Genomic DNA, 18,755 nt, shown 5'->3' with positions numbered 1-18,755 from the left:
TTACCTTTTGTGCAGTAGATTTGCCTAAGGCAATCATTTTATTTCTTGATTGTTGCTTCCTTGAGGATTGATTGTGGATTCAAGCAAAGTAAAGTCTTTGACAACTTCAGTCATTCCTCCCTTTATTATGATGTTATTTATTGGTCCAGTTGTTAGGATTTTTGTTTTCATTACGTTGAAGCGCAATCCACATTGAAGGCTGTATTCTTTGATCTTTATCAGAAAGTATTTCAAGTCCTCTTTGCTTCCAGCAAACAAGGTTGTGTCATCTGTTTATCACAGATGTTAATGAGTCTTCCTCCAATCCTGGTGCCAGGTCTTCATATAATCCAGCTTCTCAATTACTTGCTCAGCATATGTATAGTGAAAGGATACAACCTTGATGCATACCTTTCTTGCTTTTAAACCATTCAGTATCTCCTTGTTCAGTATCTCTTGGTCTATTTACATGTTCCTCAATGTGAACAATTAAGTGTTCTGAAATTCCCATTCTCTACAATATTGTCCATAGTTTGTTATGATCCACACAATCTAATGCATTTGTATAGTCAATAAAGCACAAACAAACATCTTTCTGATTATTCTCTGCTTTCAGCCAAAGTTTATCAGATGTCAGCAATGATAGCTCTGGTACCATGTCCTCTTCTGAATTGGGTTTGAATTTCTGGCAGCGCCCTCTCCATGTACTGTTTTAATTGTTTTTTTAATTATCTTCAGCAAAATTTTACTTACATTAATGCTATTGTTCAATTTATGAATTTGTGGGGTTGCCTTTCTTTGTAATGAGCACAAATATAGATCTCTTCCAATTGGGTGGCCAGGTAGCTTTTTCCCAAGTTCCTTGGCATAGATGAGTGAGTGCCTCCAGCACAGAATCAGATTATTGAAACATTTCAGTTTGTATTCTATTCCTGGAGCCTGTTTTTCTCCAGCATCTTCAGTGCAGCTTTGACATCTTCTTTCATTACTATCAATTCTTGATCATATTCTGCCTCTTGAAATGGTTGAACGTCAACCATTTATTACTTTTGTCTTCTTTAAAAAAAAAAAAAATTATTTTAACTTTTTATTGTGAATTGAATAAAGGTTTACAGACAAGATCTGCTTTACCTTCAACAAATCCTACACTTTGTTTCATCTCAATGATTGCAATCCCCTCCATGCAACAACAGCTATCCTGCCTCCTCCTTATGGTTCCTATATGAATTCCACAAACCTTCCCATCTTTCTGAACTTTGTCCTTAGAAAACTGTTGACCTTTTGATTTTGAATGACTGACCATTCTACGGTTAGTATAACTTGCTAGTCTTGTTGGTCCCCTCTATAAATTTACCTACTGCTTGTCTGAAAATTGGGCCATGGGGTTAGTCCCTTTCTAGACCTTGTTTTGGCTGATGATATTGAGCCTCATCATCTCTTCCAACAGATGTAGTTAATTTGATTCCTGTAGATTCCATCTGATGAGGTACAGGTTCATAATTGCCATTTATGTTGCTGAAATAAGTCATTGATCTTGTGATTCTATTATTTCTATCACCAAGGACCTTTTACAAATACTGATCATTTCTCTTTGTTTCCAACTTTTCACATTCCAATCACCAGTAATTATTAATACATCTTGATTACATATTTGATCAATTTCAGACTGCTGAAGTTTATAGAATTCTTCAATTTCTTCATCTTTGGAGTTAGTGGTTGGTGTGTAAATTTGAATAATAGTAGTATTAACTGGTCTTCCTTGTTTGCATATTACCCTATCACAGACATCATTATACTTAGAGACAGATTTTTAAATGCTCTTTTTGATGATAAATGTGATGCCATTCCTCTTCAGTTGTTTTCATTCCTAGTATAGTTGTTGTTGTTGTTAGGTGCCATCGAGTTGGTACCGACTCACAGCAATCCTATGAACAACAGAACGAAACACTGCCCAATCCTGGGCCAACCTCACAATTGTTGCCATGCTTGAGCCAATTGATGCTGCACTTAGCCAGTCCTTCTTGCTGGGGGTCTTCCTCTTTTTCTCTGACCCTCCACCTTACCGAACATGATATCCTTCTCCAGTGACTGGTCCCTCATGAGAACATGTCCAAAGTATGAGAGATGAAGTTTGGCCATCCTGGCTTCCAAGGAGCACTCTGACTGCACTTCTTCCAACACAGATCTGTTGGTTCTTTTGGCAGCCCATGGCACTTTGAATATTCTCCTTCAACACCATAATTCAAAGGCATCAATTCTTCTACAATCTTCCTTATGTCCAGCTTTCACATGCATATGAAGTTATTGAAAATACCATGGCTTGGGTCAGGTACACCTTAGTCCTCAAGCTGACATCTTTGCTCTTCAACACTTTAAAAGGGTCTTGTGCAGCAGATTTGCCTAATGCAATACGTCATTTGATTTCTTGGCTGCTGCTTCCATTAGTGTTGATAGTTGATCCAAGAAGAATGAAGTCCTTGACAACTTCAATCTTTTCTCCATTGATAAGAATATGATTGTCCAATTCAAAATGGTCAATACCCGTTTCCTAGTTGACACAGAAAGCATAGCAACCAAAGAAAATTTCCTTATTATGAAAAGATTTTCAAGCCACATTCCATATAATGATGAGCTTTGGAGTCACAGATTCAACTTCAGCCTTACTGCTTGCTAGTGATACAGGCTGACTAATAGAAGTTTCCTCACTCTGATTCTCAGTTCTTTGTATGCAACGGGAGTAATAATTACTATCTCCCAGGGTCATTATAAGGAATAGATGAAGGTAATATGCTTAATACAGCACCTAGGACATGATATCAAACCGATCAGAGCCTACACTTCTGTCTACATAAAGATCACCTGGGGATATTGGTGACATGCAGATTCTGATTTCAGTATACCTGAGGTGAAAATACAAATTTTCAACAGTGGGTTAAATTGGCATGAACTGGTTTGACATTGTGATTAATGTATTCTCAAAATGTATTTTTCAAACCTGCATGCACAGTAGATTCGCCTGTTCACATTTCAAATGATTGATATTCCTGGGCTCTACTCCTAACTTTTTAAGTCAAAATTTCTGGGAATAGGGCCTGAGAATTTGTATTTGAAATGAACTTTCCAGTGATTATTAAGTAGTCACTCTAGCATAGTCTTTCTTTGGGGACTAATGCCTTATTGGAGTCCTGGTATGGTGCTTTTGGATAAGCACTAGACTGCTAACTGCATAGTCGGTGGTTCAAACCTACTAGCTGATCCTTAGAAATTCTATAGAGGGTCTCTAGAGCCAGAATCAACTCTACAGCACTAACAATATGCCATTTATTTTATATTCATGTATTTTCTTTAACATGGAAGTATCAGATATGTGATAATACTGTGGTATTTAATTAAATTTGAGTGATTTATCATTTAAAATTTAAGTCTCTGTTGTCCTAAATTAAAAAGAAATGTTATGTTAGTTTTAGACTGTCACTGACACATTAACATATCTGTTCAATTAGATTTTGAATAGTATTCAACAGAAGATAGATTTGAGAAAAATATATGCACCAATATTTGAAGTACATTTACGTTTGAGAATTCCTGCTGAGAGTTTTTCTCCAGAAAATTCTGAGGAAAACATTGGTGAAGCTGACAGGTGCTCTGGGAAATCCATCATGTGTTTTGAAGATGAAATGTCAGATGATTATAGTGAAGAACTGCCCACAAAAGTTGAGAAAAAAAGAAAATTTAGTTACAACCTTGAAGGACGTCTTTTAGGTAAGATGAATAAGACTATTAAGAACAGAGAGAAATAGCTTAACAGCCAGAAAAATAACAAATCAGAGGAAGTTTTAGTAGTTTGAGTATTATCAACTTATAGGTATACAAAGATTGGTAGGGCAATATACAAAAAGAGGGAGGTGGCAGAAGCTTAATGAAAACAGGTGAAGACACAGGGAGGTATGCAAGAGCTAAAAGGGACAGAGGTGATATATACACAACCTTGGAATAATGGTGCACTGTGCATAGATGCATGAACTGAGACATAGTCTGAATGGGTAATGGAGAAGTAGGATAAAATATATACTTATATATCCCACAAATATATGAGTTTGAAAGAGGATATTAGTACATGAGTATTTACCTTTCCTGAAAATGTAACTTTAAATGTGGTGGAGCATGGTGGTGGTCGTTACATGCCATGGAGTCAGTTCTAACACACAGTGACCCTGTGTAGGGTTTCCAAGGCTGTAAATCTTTATGGGAGCAAAAAGCTCCCGTGGAACTGCCAGTAGTTTCAAACTGCTGTCTGTAAGATTAGCAGCCCGACTCAAAACCACTTTGCTACCAGAGCTCCTTATGGTATAGTATACAGCAGGCTAAATAATGAAAACTTTACAGATATAATCAAATATCTTAAGGCCATGAGTTTATGGACCTGGGGGCACAGGACCATAGTCTCAGGGGACATGGTCAATTAGCATAACAGTCCACAAAGACAATGTTCTACATCCTGTTTGAGTAGCATCCAGGATCTTGAAAGCCCATAATCATAGCTGTCTGTGGTGCATCTATTGGTCTCTTCATGTGCAGAAGTAAGAAAAATGATAAGAATTGAAGAGACTCGGAATCAATCAGCCCAATAGACTAACAAAAAATGTGAACACCAATCTTCACAACTCTGAGACCAGAAGAACTAGATGACGTCTGGCTACTACTACCAACTGCCTGGCTAGCGATCACATTAGAGGGTCCTGAATAGAGTGGGTGAAAATGTGGAACAAAACTCAGAATTAGCTAGTTAAAAAAAAACAACAAAAAAACAGGTTTACTGATCAGAAAGAAACAGGAGGAACCTGAGACTATGACCCTCAACCACCCTCATGTTTGGAATGGAACGCATCCTCACAGTCTAATTTTTTTCACCCAATAAGTGGATAGGTTTATAGGGGAGATAACAGAACTAGTAAGGTATGTTCAGCATGGAACAGTCAATCATTCCAAATCAAAAGGGCAACATTTTGCTAAGGACAAATTTGAGAAGCGATAGGAAGGTGGGTGAAATGGAAATAAGAACGACAGGGAGGAAGCAGGATGATTTGTTGCATGGAGGAAAATGTAATCATTGAGATGAAACAAATGTATGATTTGTTGAATGTAAAGCTGATGATCTTATCTGTAAACCTTCACTGAATTCACAATTATAAGTTTAAAAATTTTTTGAATAATGCTCAAAGTGAGCATAACCTACTCATAAGTTTTCATTTGTGATACATATAAGTTAATAACAGCATATACATTTTTGTTTCAACCCACATACAATTTCACACTGAGTAGGCATAGGGACATCCTTCATCATGATGCTTGTTAGAAATGCAGACTCTGGGAATCCACCTGAGGTATCCTTAATCAGAATCTCAGAGTAGGGTTTACTACTTGAATATTGCCTTTCCAGTTCATTCTTATGATATTTGGAAAGGACTGGATTATATAAATTTATCATTTTGCTGATTTAAATATCAATCAGTTTTTATTCTCTCTTTCTTTCAATGGATTCTAATAGAAATGGAAATAGCAACTGAGTCTGAGAATAAATGCACATATGAAGAGTAAGTATTAGACATTTGTGAAATTACAATTAATTGTATTTTATGTTAATTACTACAATAATTTGAATTTACGCTTTTATTGTTTTCTCTCAGACTTTCAGAATTCCCTACAAATCTCTTTATAGTTCCCAACAGATTGGAATTTTCAATAAAAATTCAAAATATGGTGACTAATATTGAAAAATGTATAAGTAAGTATTTTTAAAGTTTATATGTATTGTCTTATCTTGATAACTTGTCATAATTTCAGACATCTGATACTTTGCCCATGAATATGATAGATGAATATATTTATAGTTTACTTTGTTGTTGTTAAGTGCCATCAAGTCAGTTCAAACTCATAGTGAACCTGTATAGGGTTTCCAAGGAGCAACTGGTGAGCTTGAACCACCAACCTTGCAGTTCAAACCAATTTTGCAGTCCAGCGCATTAGCCCGAGTGCGACACTAGGACTCTAGGAGATCATAAATTAATACTTGGGATCAAACAACATGCATTTGGAATTATTTGAGTGAATTATACAGATAACCATAGAATGCATTAAATACAGAAATTAAAATAGCACAAGACTTGGATTTTTTCAGTAATACACTACAATATTTTATTGAACTATGCAGTAAATCAATTTGACATCAGTGGTTTGAACCCTGCAAATAAACAATATCTTTTGTACTAACATAACAAAGATACTATTTCTCTCTTAAAAAGACTTTTAATATTTTTTCAAGTTGTGTGTCCACAATCTGAAAGTACATGGTAACAAAAAAATGACCTCCACAATGCATACTTTTCCCGCAAGCTATGCATTTAGAAGATATATAACACTATATTCCCTAGTGCCTTATATTTTGCATCCTTTTCCAGTTATGTAACCATGGTTCACTGAATTTATAGTTTTCCATCCAGACTTTACTGGTTTCCAATGCATTATTTGATTTATTTTTGCAAACCCAAAAATTCCAGTTGTTTTTTCTTTTGGTTTTGTAATTATCACCAACAATTAAGTTTCTTCTTTCTCAGAAACTGTAATCAATATGCCCTTAGAAATTTCAAATTACTTGTATTTCCTATCATTATAATGAAAAATGCATTAAAAATATGGGTTTATTTTTTTAAAAATCAAGATCCACCATAGTTTTGTAATTCTTGACGTTAGTCCATTTGAAACAGTTAAATAGGAGTTTCTTGCTAAGTACAATCCAGAGAGATTTATATCTTGCACACTGTAGACCTAAGCTCTTTCACAACAACTGTAGTCTCTTATTAGAATGACTCTTCCTCCCATGCCCTCACATTTTACTCAGTAATCCATAGATTGGTTCCATTGTCTTCTAACTTTCAATATTGCAGATGAGGAGTTTGATGCTACTCTGACTTTCTTTCCTTTGTAAATCTTTCTAAATCATTGGTGATTTCTTTACATAAATAACTAGTTATTTCTGTCCAATGAGTTATCATTTGGAATTAGAAACATGACTACAATAAAGCTAAATAAGCATTGCTCTTTCTTAAAATTCAATGAAGTTTTTCAATATGAAGAACTAAGTCAGTCTCTCCATTTATTCTTTACTCTCTCCCTCTGGAATGTTTGTTGTTCATCCTTGGACTCTCTGGGTCTGAGCATCTCATTATTTTCATATCTTTTGTTGCTGTTGTTATGAAATGCTTCTACCATTCAGATATTTAAATGCTTTTATTATGAGATAATTTGAAGCTTACAGAAGCGTTGCAAAGTATAGTACCGAGGTACCATATAGTTCCCATGCTTTCTCTATCCATAGTACCATTATTTAAACTAAGAAATTAGCATGAACACAATACTACTGATAAAACTAGACACTTTACTTGGATTTTCCCAGTTGTTTCACTAATGCCAGGACCCAACATTGCATTTAGTGGCCACAGCTCCTAAGTCATCTCTATCTTTCTTTGTCTTGAGATTTTGGAAGAGTACTTATTAGTTACTTTATAGATTGCCTCTTAATTTTGCTTTGTCTGAATTCATTTCATGATGCATTTGAGGTCAAACATTTTAAAGGAGAATATCACAGCAGTTGTGTGCTCTTTTCAGTGCATCATATTAGGTGGTACATGATGTTAACATGTCTTCTTATTGGTGACGCTATGCTTCATCTTTTGGTTAAAGTTGTGTCTTTCAGGTTCGTCAGTTATATAGTTACTGTACTTTCTAATTTATAAAGTGACTATAAATATATGAAATTTTACTATATTATAATTAATAAATATTTGGGAAAAACACTTTGATATTATGCAAATATCATAAGACCCCTCAAAATTTTACCCACTAATTTTAGCATTCATTAGTAAGTCTTGTCATTACTGTTGTATTCCATTTCTCTCACTCCTTATGTTGTTGTTGTTAAGTGCTGTTGAGTTGATTCCGACTCATAGCAATCCTGTATAAGGTTTCTGAGGAGCTATTGGTGAGTTTGAACCACCAAACTTGTGGTTCAAACTGACCTTGCAGTCCAGCGCTTTATCCCACAACACCACACCAGGATGCTCTCCTTATACATTTACTAAATAAGGAATACTTGGCCCTTCTTCTCCATTTATTTATTTCTTGTTATTTAAATCAATATGGACTAGCTATATACAAGAGTAAGTAAAGTATTGCTACTAGAGTTCCAGGTCATACGTGCTCTGGTTTATTCCAGATAAGACAAGGTTAAACATGTCTCTGTGATCAGTATGGCTGCAAAGTTATCTTAGTAATACACTTGTCTGAGTCTCATGAGAGTGCCTTAAAAAAACTACAAAAACCCACACTAACAACAGTCAATTAAAACAGTGGTTTTCAAGGAAAACTGCTGGGCCATTAAATTCAATGCAGGGAAGTCAGCTCAAAAGAGTATTGTTGTTGACAGGTGCCATGCATTTAGTTCCAATTCATAGTGACCCAATGCACAACAGAACAAAACACTGCCCTGTCCTGTCGCATCCTCACAATTGTTATATTTGAGCTCATTTTTGCTGCCACAGCATTAATCCATCCAGTTGGGGTGGGGGCGGTCTTCCTTTTTATTTTTGCTGACTCTCCACTTTATCATATCTTTCTCTAGGGACTGGTCCCTTCTAATAACATGTCCAAAGTAAAAGAGATCAAATCTTGCCATCATCACTTCTAAAGAACATTCTGGCTGTACCTCTAACAAGACAGATTTATTCATTCTCTGGCAGTCCGTGGTACTCTCAATATTCTTCACCAGTGCCATAATTCAAATGCATCAATTATTATGTACTCTTCCTTATTCACTAGTGAACTTTCACATGCATATGAAGCAATTGAAAATACCATGGCTTAGGTCAGGCACACCTTTGTCCTCAAACTGATGCCTTTGCTCTTGAATACTTTAGAGTGGTTTTGTGCAGTGTGTAATTTGATTTCTTACCTGCTATTTCCCTGAATGTTAATTGCAGATCCAAGCAAAATGAAGTCGTTGGCAACTTCAATCTTTTCTCCATTTATCGTGATGTCATTTATTGGTCCAGTTGTGAGGATTTTGGTTTTCTTTACATTGAGGGGCAATCCATACTTAAAACTATAGTCTTTGATCTTCATCAGTAAATATTTCAAGTCCTTTTCATTTCCAGCAAGCAAGATTGCATCATATGCAGATCATGGGTTGTTAATGAGTCTTCCTCTAATCCTGATGCCACATTCTTCTTCAGTAATCCCGTTTCTCAGATTATTTGCTCAGCATTCAGATTGAATAAATATGGTGGCAGGATACACACCTGACACACACCTTTCCTGCTTTTAAGTCATTCACTGTCTTCTTATTCTGTTCAAATGACTGCCTCTTTATCGATGTACATGTTCTTCAATGAGCACAATTAAGTGTTCTGAGATTTCCACTCTTCACAATCTTATCCATAGTTTGTTATGATCCATACAGTCCAGTGGGCTTTGCATAGTCAATAGAACACAAGTAAACAGCTCTCTGGTATTCTCTGCTTTTCAGCAATGATATCCTTCATTCCATGTCTTCTGAATCCAGGTTAAATTTTTGACAGCTCCCTGTAAATGTACTGCTGCAATCGTTTTTAATTATCTTCATCAAAATTTTATTTGCTTGTGATATTAATAATATTGTTATATGATTTCTGCATTCTGTTGTGTCACCTTTATTTGAAATGGGCACAAATATGGATCTCTTCCAATAGGTTGGAAAATACCTCCAGTATTATATCAGTTTGCTGAAACATTTAAATTTGTATTCTATCCATTCCTGGAGCTTTGTTTTTTTGCCAATGCCTTCAGTGCTGCTTGGACTCCTTCCTTCAATACCATCTTTTCTTGATCATATAATATCTCTTGAAATTATTGAGCACTGACCAATAGTTTTTGGTCTAGTGACTCTGTGTATTCCTTCCATCTTCTTTTGATGCTTTTAGCATCATTCAATATTTTGCCCATAGAATCCTTTAATATTATAACCTGAGACTTGTTTTTTTCTTCAGTTCTTTCAGCTTTAAGAAATGCTGAGTATGTTCTTCCTTTTGGTTTTCAAACCCCAGGTCTTTGCACATTTCATTATAATATTTGGCTTTGTCTTCCAGAGCTGTCCTTTGACATTTTCTGTTCAGCTCATTTATTTCATCATTTCCTCCAGTTGCTTTAGCTTTTCAATACTGAAGACCAAGTTTCAGTCTCTTCTGCATTCCATTTTATAGTCTTTTCTCTTTTTTTCTGTCTTTTAAATGACTTTTTGCCTTTTCCGTGTGTGATGTTCTTGATGTATCCCACAACTCTTGTGATCTTCCATCATTAGTGTGTCAAATCCGTTTTTGAGATGGTCTCTAAGATCAGGTAGGATCTATTTAATGTCATATTTTGGCTTTTGTGGATTTGTTTTAATTTTCTTCATCATCAACTGAAGTTGCATATGAGCAATTGATACACTGTTAATTCTGCCCGTGACCTTGTTTTGACTAATGATATTGAGTTTTTTCATAATTTCTTCCCGCAGATGTGGTCAGCTTGATTCCTTTGTGTCCCATCCGGTGAGATCCAGGTATATAGTCACCTTTTATATTGTTTAATAAAGGTATTTTCAGTGATTAAGTCACTGGTCTTGTAAATTTTGATCATGCTGTGTCCAGCATCACTCTTATCACCAAGATCACATTTTCCTACTACAGATCCTTACTCTTTGTTTCCAGATCACCAGTATTTATTCTTACTCTTTTGTATTCTAATCACCAGTAATTATCAATGCATTATGATTGCATATTTAATCAATTTGAAATGGAAGAAGCTGGTAAAATTCTTCAATTTCTTCATCATTAGCTTTAGTGGATCTTGTGTGAATTTGAAAAATAGTATTATCAACTGGTCTTGTTGTTGTTGTGTTGTTAACTGCCGCTGAGTCAATTCTGACCCATAGTGACCCTGTATAAGGTTTCCAAAGAGTGACTGGTGAGCTTGAACCTCCGACTGTGCAGTTCAAACGGCTTTGCAATCTGGCGCATTAACCCACAGTGCCACATCAGGACTCCAGCTGGTCTTGTAGATGTATGTGTATTATCCTATCACAGACAGCATTTTTCTTCAAGATAGATCTTGAAATATTTTTCAGTTTGGCTTGCACCTCATTGTAAAGAAAACAAAAATCCTCACAACTGGGCCAATAAATACTATCAAAATAAATGAAGAAAAGATTGAAGTTGTTAAAGACTTCACTTTGCTTGTATCCAGCATCAACACTCATGGAAGCAGCAGTCAAGAAATCAAATGATGTATCACATTAAGCAAATCTGCAAAAGACCTATTTAAAGTGTATCAGAGCCAAAATGTCAGTTTGATGGTTAAAGTGTTCCTGACCCAGGCCATATTTTCAGTAGCCTCATCTGCATGTGAAAGTTGGACAATGAATAAAGAAGACTGTAGAAGAATTGATGCATTTGAGTTATGGTATTGGAGAATAATATTAAAGGTACCATGGACTGCTAGGGGAAAAAAAAAATCTGTGTTGGAAGAAGTACAACTTAGAAGTCAAGATGGGAAGACTTTGTTTCTCATACTTTGGATATATTATCAGAAGGGACCAATCCCTGGAGAAGGATATCATGTTTGGTAAAGTGGAAGGACAAAGAAAAAGAGGGAGACCCCCAACAAGGTAGATAGGCACAGTGGCATCAGTGATGGACTCAAATGTATCAGCAATTGTGAGGATGTTCTAGGACTGGATGGTATTTTGTTTTGTTGTAGATAGGGTGGCTGTGAGTCAGAACTGACTCAATGGCAGAACTTAACAACAATTGTTATAGATATAGTAAACCCTTATCAGCTCTATGGCTTTCAAATATTTTCTGTCATTCTGTAGATTGCTTTCTCACTTTGTTGATGAAGTCTTTTGATGTATAGAAGTTTTTAATTTTGATAAAGTCTAATTTATCTACTTTTTTGTTGTTTCTCATGCTTTTGGTGTCATATCTGAATCCATTATCAAAAACAAGGTCTTGAAGTCTTGCCTCTATGTTTTCTTTGTGAAGTTTCATGATTGTAAGTCTTATGTTTAAGTCACTGATCCATTCTGAGTTCAGTTTTAGTGGTACAACTTCATTCTTTTGCGTATTGGGATCCAGTTGTTCCAGTATCACTTATTCATGACATTATCTTTTCCCCTTTGATTGGACCTCTCACCTGTCAATTGCTTATATGTACATTTCATTTCTGGACTCACAGTCTATTCTAATGATCTATTTATCTATCCTTATACTGGTACCATACTATTTTGATTACTATTGCTTTGTAGTATATTTTGAAATAAAGAAATATGAATTCTTTTACTTTGTTCTTTTTAAAGATTGTTTTGGCTACTCAAAGCCTCATTCAATTCCATAGGAATTTAAGCATTAGCTTTTGTGCAAAAAAAGACTGATGAAATTTTGATAAGGATTGCATTAAATCCTTATCACTTTGGGAGGTATTAACATTTTAAAAGTATTAAGTCTTTCAGTCCAAGAACGCTGAATGCCTTTCCATTAATTTAGGTCTTTTTAAATTTCTTTCAGTAATTTTAATTTTCTGTTTATAAGTCTTTCATCTCCTTTGATAAATTTAGACACTACACCTATCTTTAAATTCCATCTATCAGTATAGAGTACTAGCTAGTCTTCAGAATAACTCAGGTTCATTTTTCAATAGTTCTAGATGTCATGGGTATTTATAGTGTTTGCAGTAGTACTACTGAAAATATTAATTTTTTAATTATGTATTCTAGCCACAATTATTCCTCTTTGCCAAGATCCCCGTCTGTCTGTTTTTATTGATTTGGCTTCAATTGTGGATTTACCTAATAAGACAGAAAATGTAAGAGGAAGTAAGAAGAGCAAATGGCCAGATTGTCAGATCCTTTTTGAAACAGACCCTGTCTACCAAAATAAAGTAAGCTTTACAAGTTTATTTCAGGGAATATTTGGTTTAAGAAGCAAGAATCCATGGAAATTCATCTTTGATGAGAGGGATTTTTTTAAAAGATTAGAATATCTTGAGTCATGCCAACTGGAAAACTATTACCAGCTTATCTTCCCATATCTTCTCCATGATCTCTTATCTAAACTCATCTCTGTGTGTCTTTTCTAATGTCTGCTTTGCAAATGAGCTTTCTCTTCTGTGGTTCATAATATTGACTTTTTAATACATTTGTTTGCCATGGCTCCAACTCTTTCCATTGTCATGTACCTGGGTAATTTTTCCAAATACACAACAAAATATAATTGACTTAACTTGCACTAGTATTCTACCTATCCAGATTAGTCTCCCTGCAACTTGGGAATGCAGTGAGGTCCCATAATATACAGAGCTGCCATTTTTAGAGCTATGCATAGAGAATATATGTTCTAAAGGACAGTGGTAAGCAAGGAAATAAATGAATTGGTATTTCCAATTGTTGTTGTGTTCCATCAAGTTGGTTCTGGCTGATAGTGACCCTGTATAGGGTTTCCAAGGAGTGGCTGGTGAGCTTGCACCACTCTTGAGATTTAAACCAACCTTGCTGGTGAGCTTGAACCACTGATATTGCAGTTCATTCCAACCTTGAAATCCAGCACATTAGCCAACAACACCACAACAGGAGTCTACTATATGGTTCAAAACACTATGTTAATTATAAAGTTAAATAGTTTAGTAAATCATTACATAAAAACTAAATAGGAAAATTTCACATCAATTTTTTTTGAAGTTTTCTTTTTTCAACATTGCTGCTGTTGTTGTATTCTGTAAAGTTGTTTAAGACTCATAGTGACCCTGTCTTCATAGGGTTTCCAAGAGCAGATGGTGGGTTTGAACTGCTGCCCTCGCAGTTACCTGTCATTCTTACACATTTAATAGAGGTTCTTAACAAAATGAAGTTCATGTAATATAATCATTTATTTCAAAATTATTAACTATTAGACCATACTGTCTTAATTTTGAAAGTAAAAATACAGTCTTAAGTTTTCATCCTTTTTATTTACAGATTGTGAGTCTCCTAACTATTATTGGGAATTCGATGGGACTAGTTAATACTTACAGCTACAAATTTCTAAAGTATTGTACCATAGTAGAAAAAGCCAAAATCTTGAGTATGAAAATGTCATCTATGAAAGGAGAATTAACTTCAACACAGTTTAAAAATATACTAGATAAATTCAGAAAATACCTTATATATATCGTGAATATGACCGTTGAAAAACGCATTGGTATTTTCAAAGTTATGAGTATTGATTATCAGTCAGAATGCTTACCATATGTTGATGATGTCATAAATAAGTGCCACACATGCTTGAGACTTATAATACAACAAAAGAATGAAAGTCTATTGGAAGTAAGTGTTTTGAATTTTTCTATTTGCATGAGCTTATTATATTTTTAAATATATATACTTAGAAAATATATGTGTATCTTGATCAAATATCACTCCCTCAAAGAAACCTTCTTTGACCACTCCCTTTAAAATTGTACCCTATGTCACTCCCTTCTCTTCTTTCCCTTGCTTTATCTTTATAACAGGTATCACTACCTAACATGGTATATGTATTTTTGTTTGTTGATCATCTCCTTTGCTAGAATGTAAGCTCCAACTAGAATGTATATTATGGAGTGTCTGAGCTAAGTCTTTTAGAACCAATACATATTAGAGTTTCACTGCGGTTTATGGTTGACTTCTTTTTTAAGAAGGCTTCTGGATGGGCTGGCCACTGTGGTTTGGAACCTCTACATAGATTTCAGACCTGAGAAAATATAGTAGCACTCAAAATAACCTACCAATTAATTACTTATTTCTACCTATCACCCATGTGTGGAGCTGTGGGTTAAGCACTGGACTGCTAACAAGAAGGTCTGCTCTTCACACCCACCAGCAACTCCTCAGAAATCCTTTAAAAGGTTGCTGTGAGTCAGAACAGACATGAAGGCACTTAACAGCAACAACAGTATATTGTTGTAGTTGTTGGTATTAAATTGCTCTTGTTAAGTGCTATCAAGTCAGTTCTGACTCATAATGACCCTGTGTAGGGTTTCCAAGGAGCAGCTGGTGGATTTGAACTTCTGACCTTGTGATTTGAAGTCCAATGCTGATCCACCACCAGGAGTCCTGTTATGAAATAGGTCCCTGGAATAGAGTAGTGGAAAGGATAGGCTCATTCTTGCATTCATAGAGTCCAGCATAAGATACATATTCAACCAAGCAGTTCTACTAAAATGCTCTGACATGATAAGTAGAAGTTTCTGTTATAATATATAACAGAAGTACCTATCTTATGCCAGGCAAGGTCATGTACAACTTGCTCTATGAAGTTCTAACACCTAAAGGAAGAGTAGCTGGGTAGTTGGGATTAGTGTGCAGGCAATGGGAAGATAATCTGTAGGTCAGGCAGCACGCAATTTGTTCATGGCATTGCAGGAACTGGCAAATTAAATCTCTGTAGTCAGAAAGGCTGAAAGCTTCTCATGCTCCAAGAACTGTAGGCCAGACAACAATGAGACAAACTCAGGATCAAAAAAGATATTTTCTTAAATCCCAGACATCCATTTATATCATGGCTGTAGGCCACACCCCCAAGAAAACTCCTCTTCCAACTGATGACTGGCTGCTCACATCAGGTCACAAAAGGGGATGTGATTACATAATGTCTGCCAAGCCACTAAGAATCATAGCTTAGCCAAGTTGACATGGAACATTAACCATCACAGCTACTATACCTTCAGCCATCATCTCCTCATCCCAGGAGAGAAGAAAGCAACACAGAAGAGAATCTCTCAACTCTATTTTTATTAATATTTCCCAGAAGTACCCCACACTTTGCTTATATTATATTTTCCAGAACTGGTTATGTAGTCTTAACTGGTTACATGACATCTCAAATAAATTCAGTTTTTATTTTAAGGAAATGAAAGTTAGGTTAGGTAGCAAGCAGATACTGTCACATCAAGAAATGGGAACAGAAAGAGCTAAGCACATCAGAACTACTTCATTTCATTTCAGTGGTAGAATATTCTGTGACAAATGATTGTTGTTGTTATTAAGTGTTGTCAAGTCAGTTCTCACCCTAGCGATCCTGTATAGAGTTTTCAAGGAGCAACTGGTGAGCTTCAACCACAACCTTGCAGTTCAAACTGACTTTGCAGTCCAGTGCATTAACCTACAGTGCCACACCAGGACTTCATTACAAGGGACTTGTTGTTATGTGCCATGGAGTCAGTTCGAACTCATAGTGACCCTGTACAGGGTTTCTGTGACTGCAAATCTTTACAGGAGCAGAAAGCCTCATCTTTCTATCGCCAGACAGCTGGTAGTTTTGAACTGCTGACCGTGAGATTAGCAGCCTGATTTGTAACCACTATGCAAGAGGTAAAACTAAAGAATTTGGTGGAGGACCTTATAAGCTATGTCAGGGACTTTTAACCGTTACAACTAAGACTATGGGAATCATTGCAGAGTTTTAAGTAGGGAAATGTCATGATGGAATTTGAATTTTTGTAAGGACCACTGACACTGCAATGTGAAAACTAGATAGCAGTGGTATAAGTGGGAGGAAAGCTGCTTCTGACATCTAGGGAGGGACAGGTAAAGATAACTTGAACTAGAATAGTAACAATCTGGAGTCTGAGAAGCATATAGATCTGGACTATAGTTAGGATGGGGAATGAACAGGATTGAGTGAATGAATGTGAAAAATATGAAAAAGACAGGCGTTAACCATGTTGTCAAGTTGTGGTTAGACAACAATACATTGGAAAGAGCACAGTACCTGTTGAATAAACAAAATGCTGTATATACATTATCTTTAGCCAAGAGTAATCCAAGAACCAAAGCAAACAAACAAAAAAATCCTGTCAAATTGATTTTTGCATGATGTTCCAATTCCTGGCAAATCTATGTGTTACAGAATAAAGCAGATTGCCAGACCTTTCATTTATGGCACTGCTGAGTGGATGTACTGCCATCCTTTGGCTAGTAGTCAAGCACTTGTACTACCCAGGTACCTAACAATCCTATATTATACAAAATATTGTTATATTTAGAATTACATCCCCAATAATTATCAGAAAATCCAACAAAAATAAGTTAGTAAATAAGAGGTTCTCAAGGTAAAAGAAGTCTGTGTTTTGGTAACTCAGAACTGGTACAATGGCTGTGATGCCATCAGGGAACCAGGCTCCTCCATTCTTTCTGTTCTGTTCTCCTTGATAATTATTGCTGTCTCTAGGCACTGTGCTTACACTAGGCAGGAACAATGAAAGAACAATGTGGTAAATTTCTCTTTACTTTTCATTGCTACAACTGGGTCATAGTGTCACCTCCAGGTATAAAGGACCTGGCTGTGATAGCAAGTTTTCAGCTTTTCAGTTTCTCTAATAGAAGAAGGCAAGCAAGAAATGGAATTAGTTGGGTTTTTAATCAATCAACTTACACTATCTTCCTCAGTTTACCCCTCTGGTGAATAATACCCTTTCTCCTGTATGTTGAATTTGAGGGGCAATATCACTCTTATCAGGCTGAGTACAGAACAAACTGAAAAATATACAATAAGGTTAAGGCAAAAGAAGATTTTAAGAAATTACTAATAAAGTGAGCCCAGGATTATATGGCTTATATTTGCTTGAAATTAAACCTCCTGAAATTGAAGCCCAGAATTAGAATTATGTAACCCACTGTGTGTTGATGTGATTCTGGAAGCTATGCCATGGGTATTTTATATACCAGCAAAGTCACCCACAGTGGACAGGTTTCAGATGAGCTTCAGATGAAGACACACTAGGAAAAATGAGAGATGGACTACATCCGAATATTAAGTCACTGAAAACCTTATGAATAGCAGTGGAACAATGTCAACATCAAAATTTTGAACATTGAAACATGATGAAGAGTTCCAGAATATTGTCAGATACAGTGCCAGAAGATGAGTCCCTCAGGTTGGAAGGCACTTAAGATACAACTGGGGAAGAGCTGCCTCCTCGAAGTAGAATTGACAATAATTACGTGAATGGAGTGAAGCTTTCAGAACCTTCATTTGCTAATGGGGCACAAATAAAAATGAAAAGAAATAACTGTAAACATCCATTAATAGATCATGGAATGTAGAAGTATGAATCTCATAAAACTGGAAATCACCAAAAATGAAATGGAATGCATAAACACTGATATCCTAGACATTAGTGAGCTGAAATGGACTGGTATTGGCCATTTTGAATCTGACAGTCACATGATTTACTATGCCAGGAATGACAAATTGAAGATAAATGGTGGCACATTCATAATCAAAAAGAACAATTTAAGATGTATCTTAAAGTATAATACTGTCTGTGATAGGGTAATATCCATATGTCTTCAAAGAAGAGCAAGAATCTCAAGGTCAGCAGTTAAAAATTACCAGTGGTTCCACAGGGGAAAGATGAGACTTTCTGCTCTTATAAAGACTTACAGCCTTGGAAACCCTATACAGGGTCACTATGAATCAGAACTGATTCCACAGTACAAAACCACCACCTCCACCCATAAGGAAGACCAGTTAATGCAAATATTATTCAATTTTATGTACCAGCCACTAAGCCAATTATAATGAAATTGAATAAGTCTACTAACCTATGCTTTATTGACTATGCGAAGTCTTTCGATTGTGTGGATCATGACAAGCTATGGACAACATTGAGAAGTATGAGTATTCCAGAAC

At 35.8% G+C, this 18,755-nt stretch overlaps 1 protein-coding gene across 1 annotated transcript in view; it reads left to right on the top strand.

Moving 5' to 3' along the window:
• Positions 1-18,755, top strand: part of DNAH14 (dynein, axonemal, heavy chain 14) — a 641,625-nt gene that overhangs the window by 64,228 nt on the left and 558,642 nt on the right. Inside the window, 5 exon segments of the mRNA XM_006871162.1 lie at positions 3,483-3,741; positions 5,528-5,573; positions 5,667-5,764; positions 12,824-12,987; positions 14,060-14,407. Of these exon segments, the coding sequence (XP_006871224.1) occupies positions 3,483-3,741; positions 5,528-5,573; positions 5,667-5,764; positions 12,824-12,987; positions 14,060-14,407 (915 nt within the window).

Source organism: Chrysochloris asiatica, unplaced genomic scaffold, assembly GCF_000296735.1.
Source record: "Chrysochloris asiatica unplaced genomic scaffold, ChrAsi1.0 scaffold00161, whole genome shotgun sequence".
Classification (NCBI taxonomy): domain Eukaryota; kingdom Metazoa; phylum Chordata; class Mammalia; order Afrosoricida; family Chrysochloridae; genus Chrysochloris; species Chrysochloris asiatica.
Note: the sequence above shows the minus strand (reverse complement) of the source record. Positions and strands in the feature narration are given on the sequence as shown.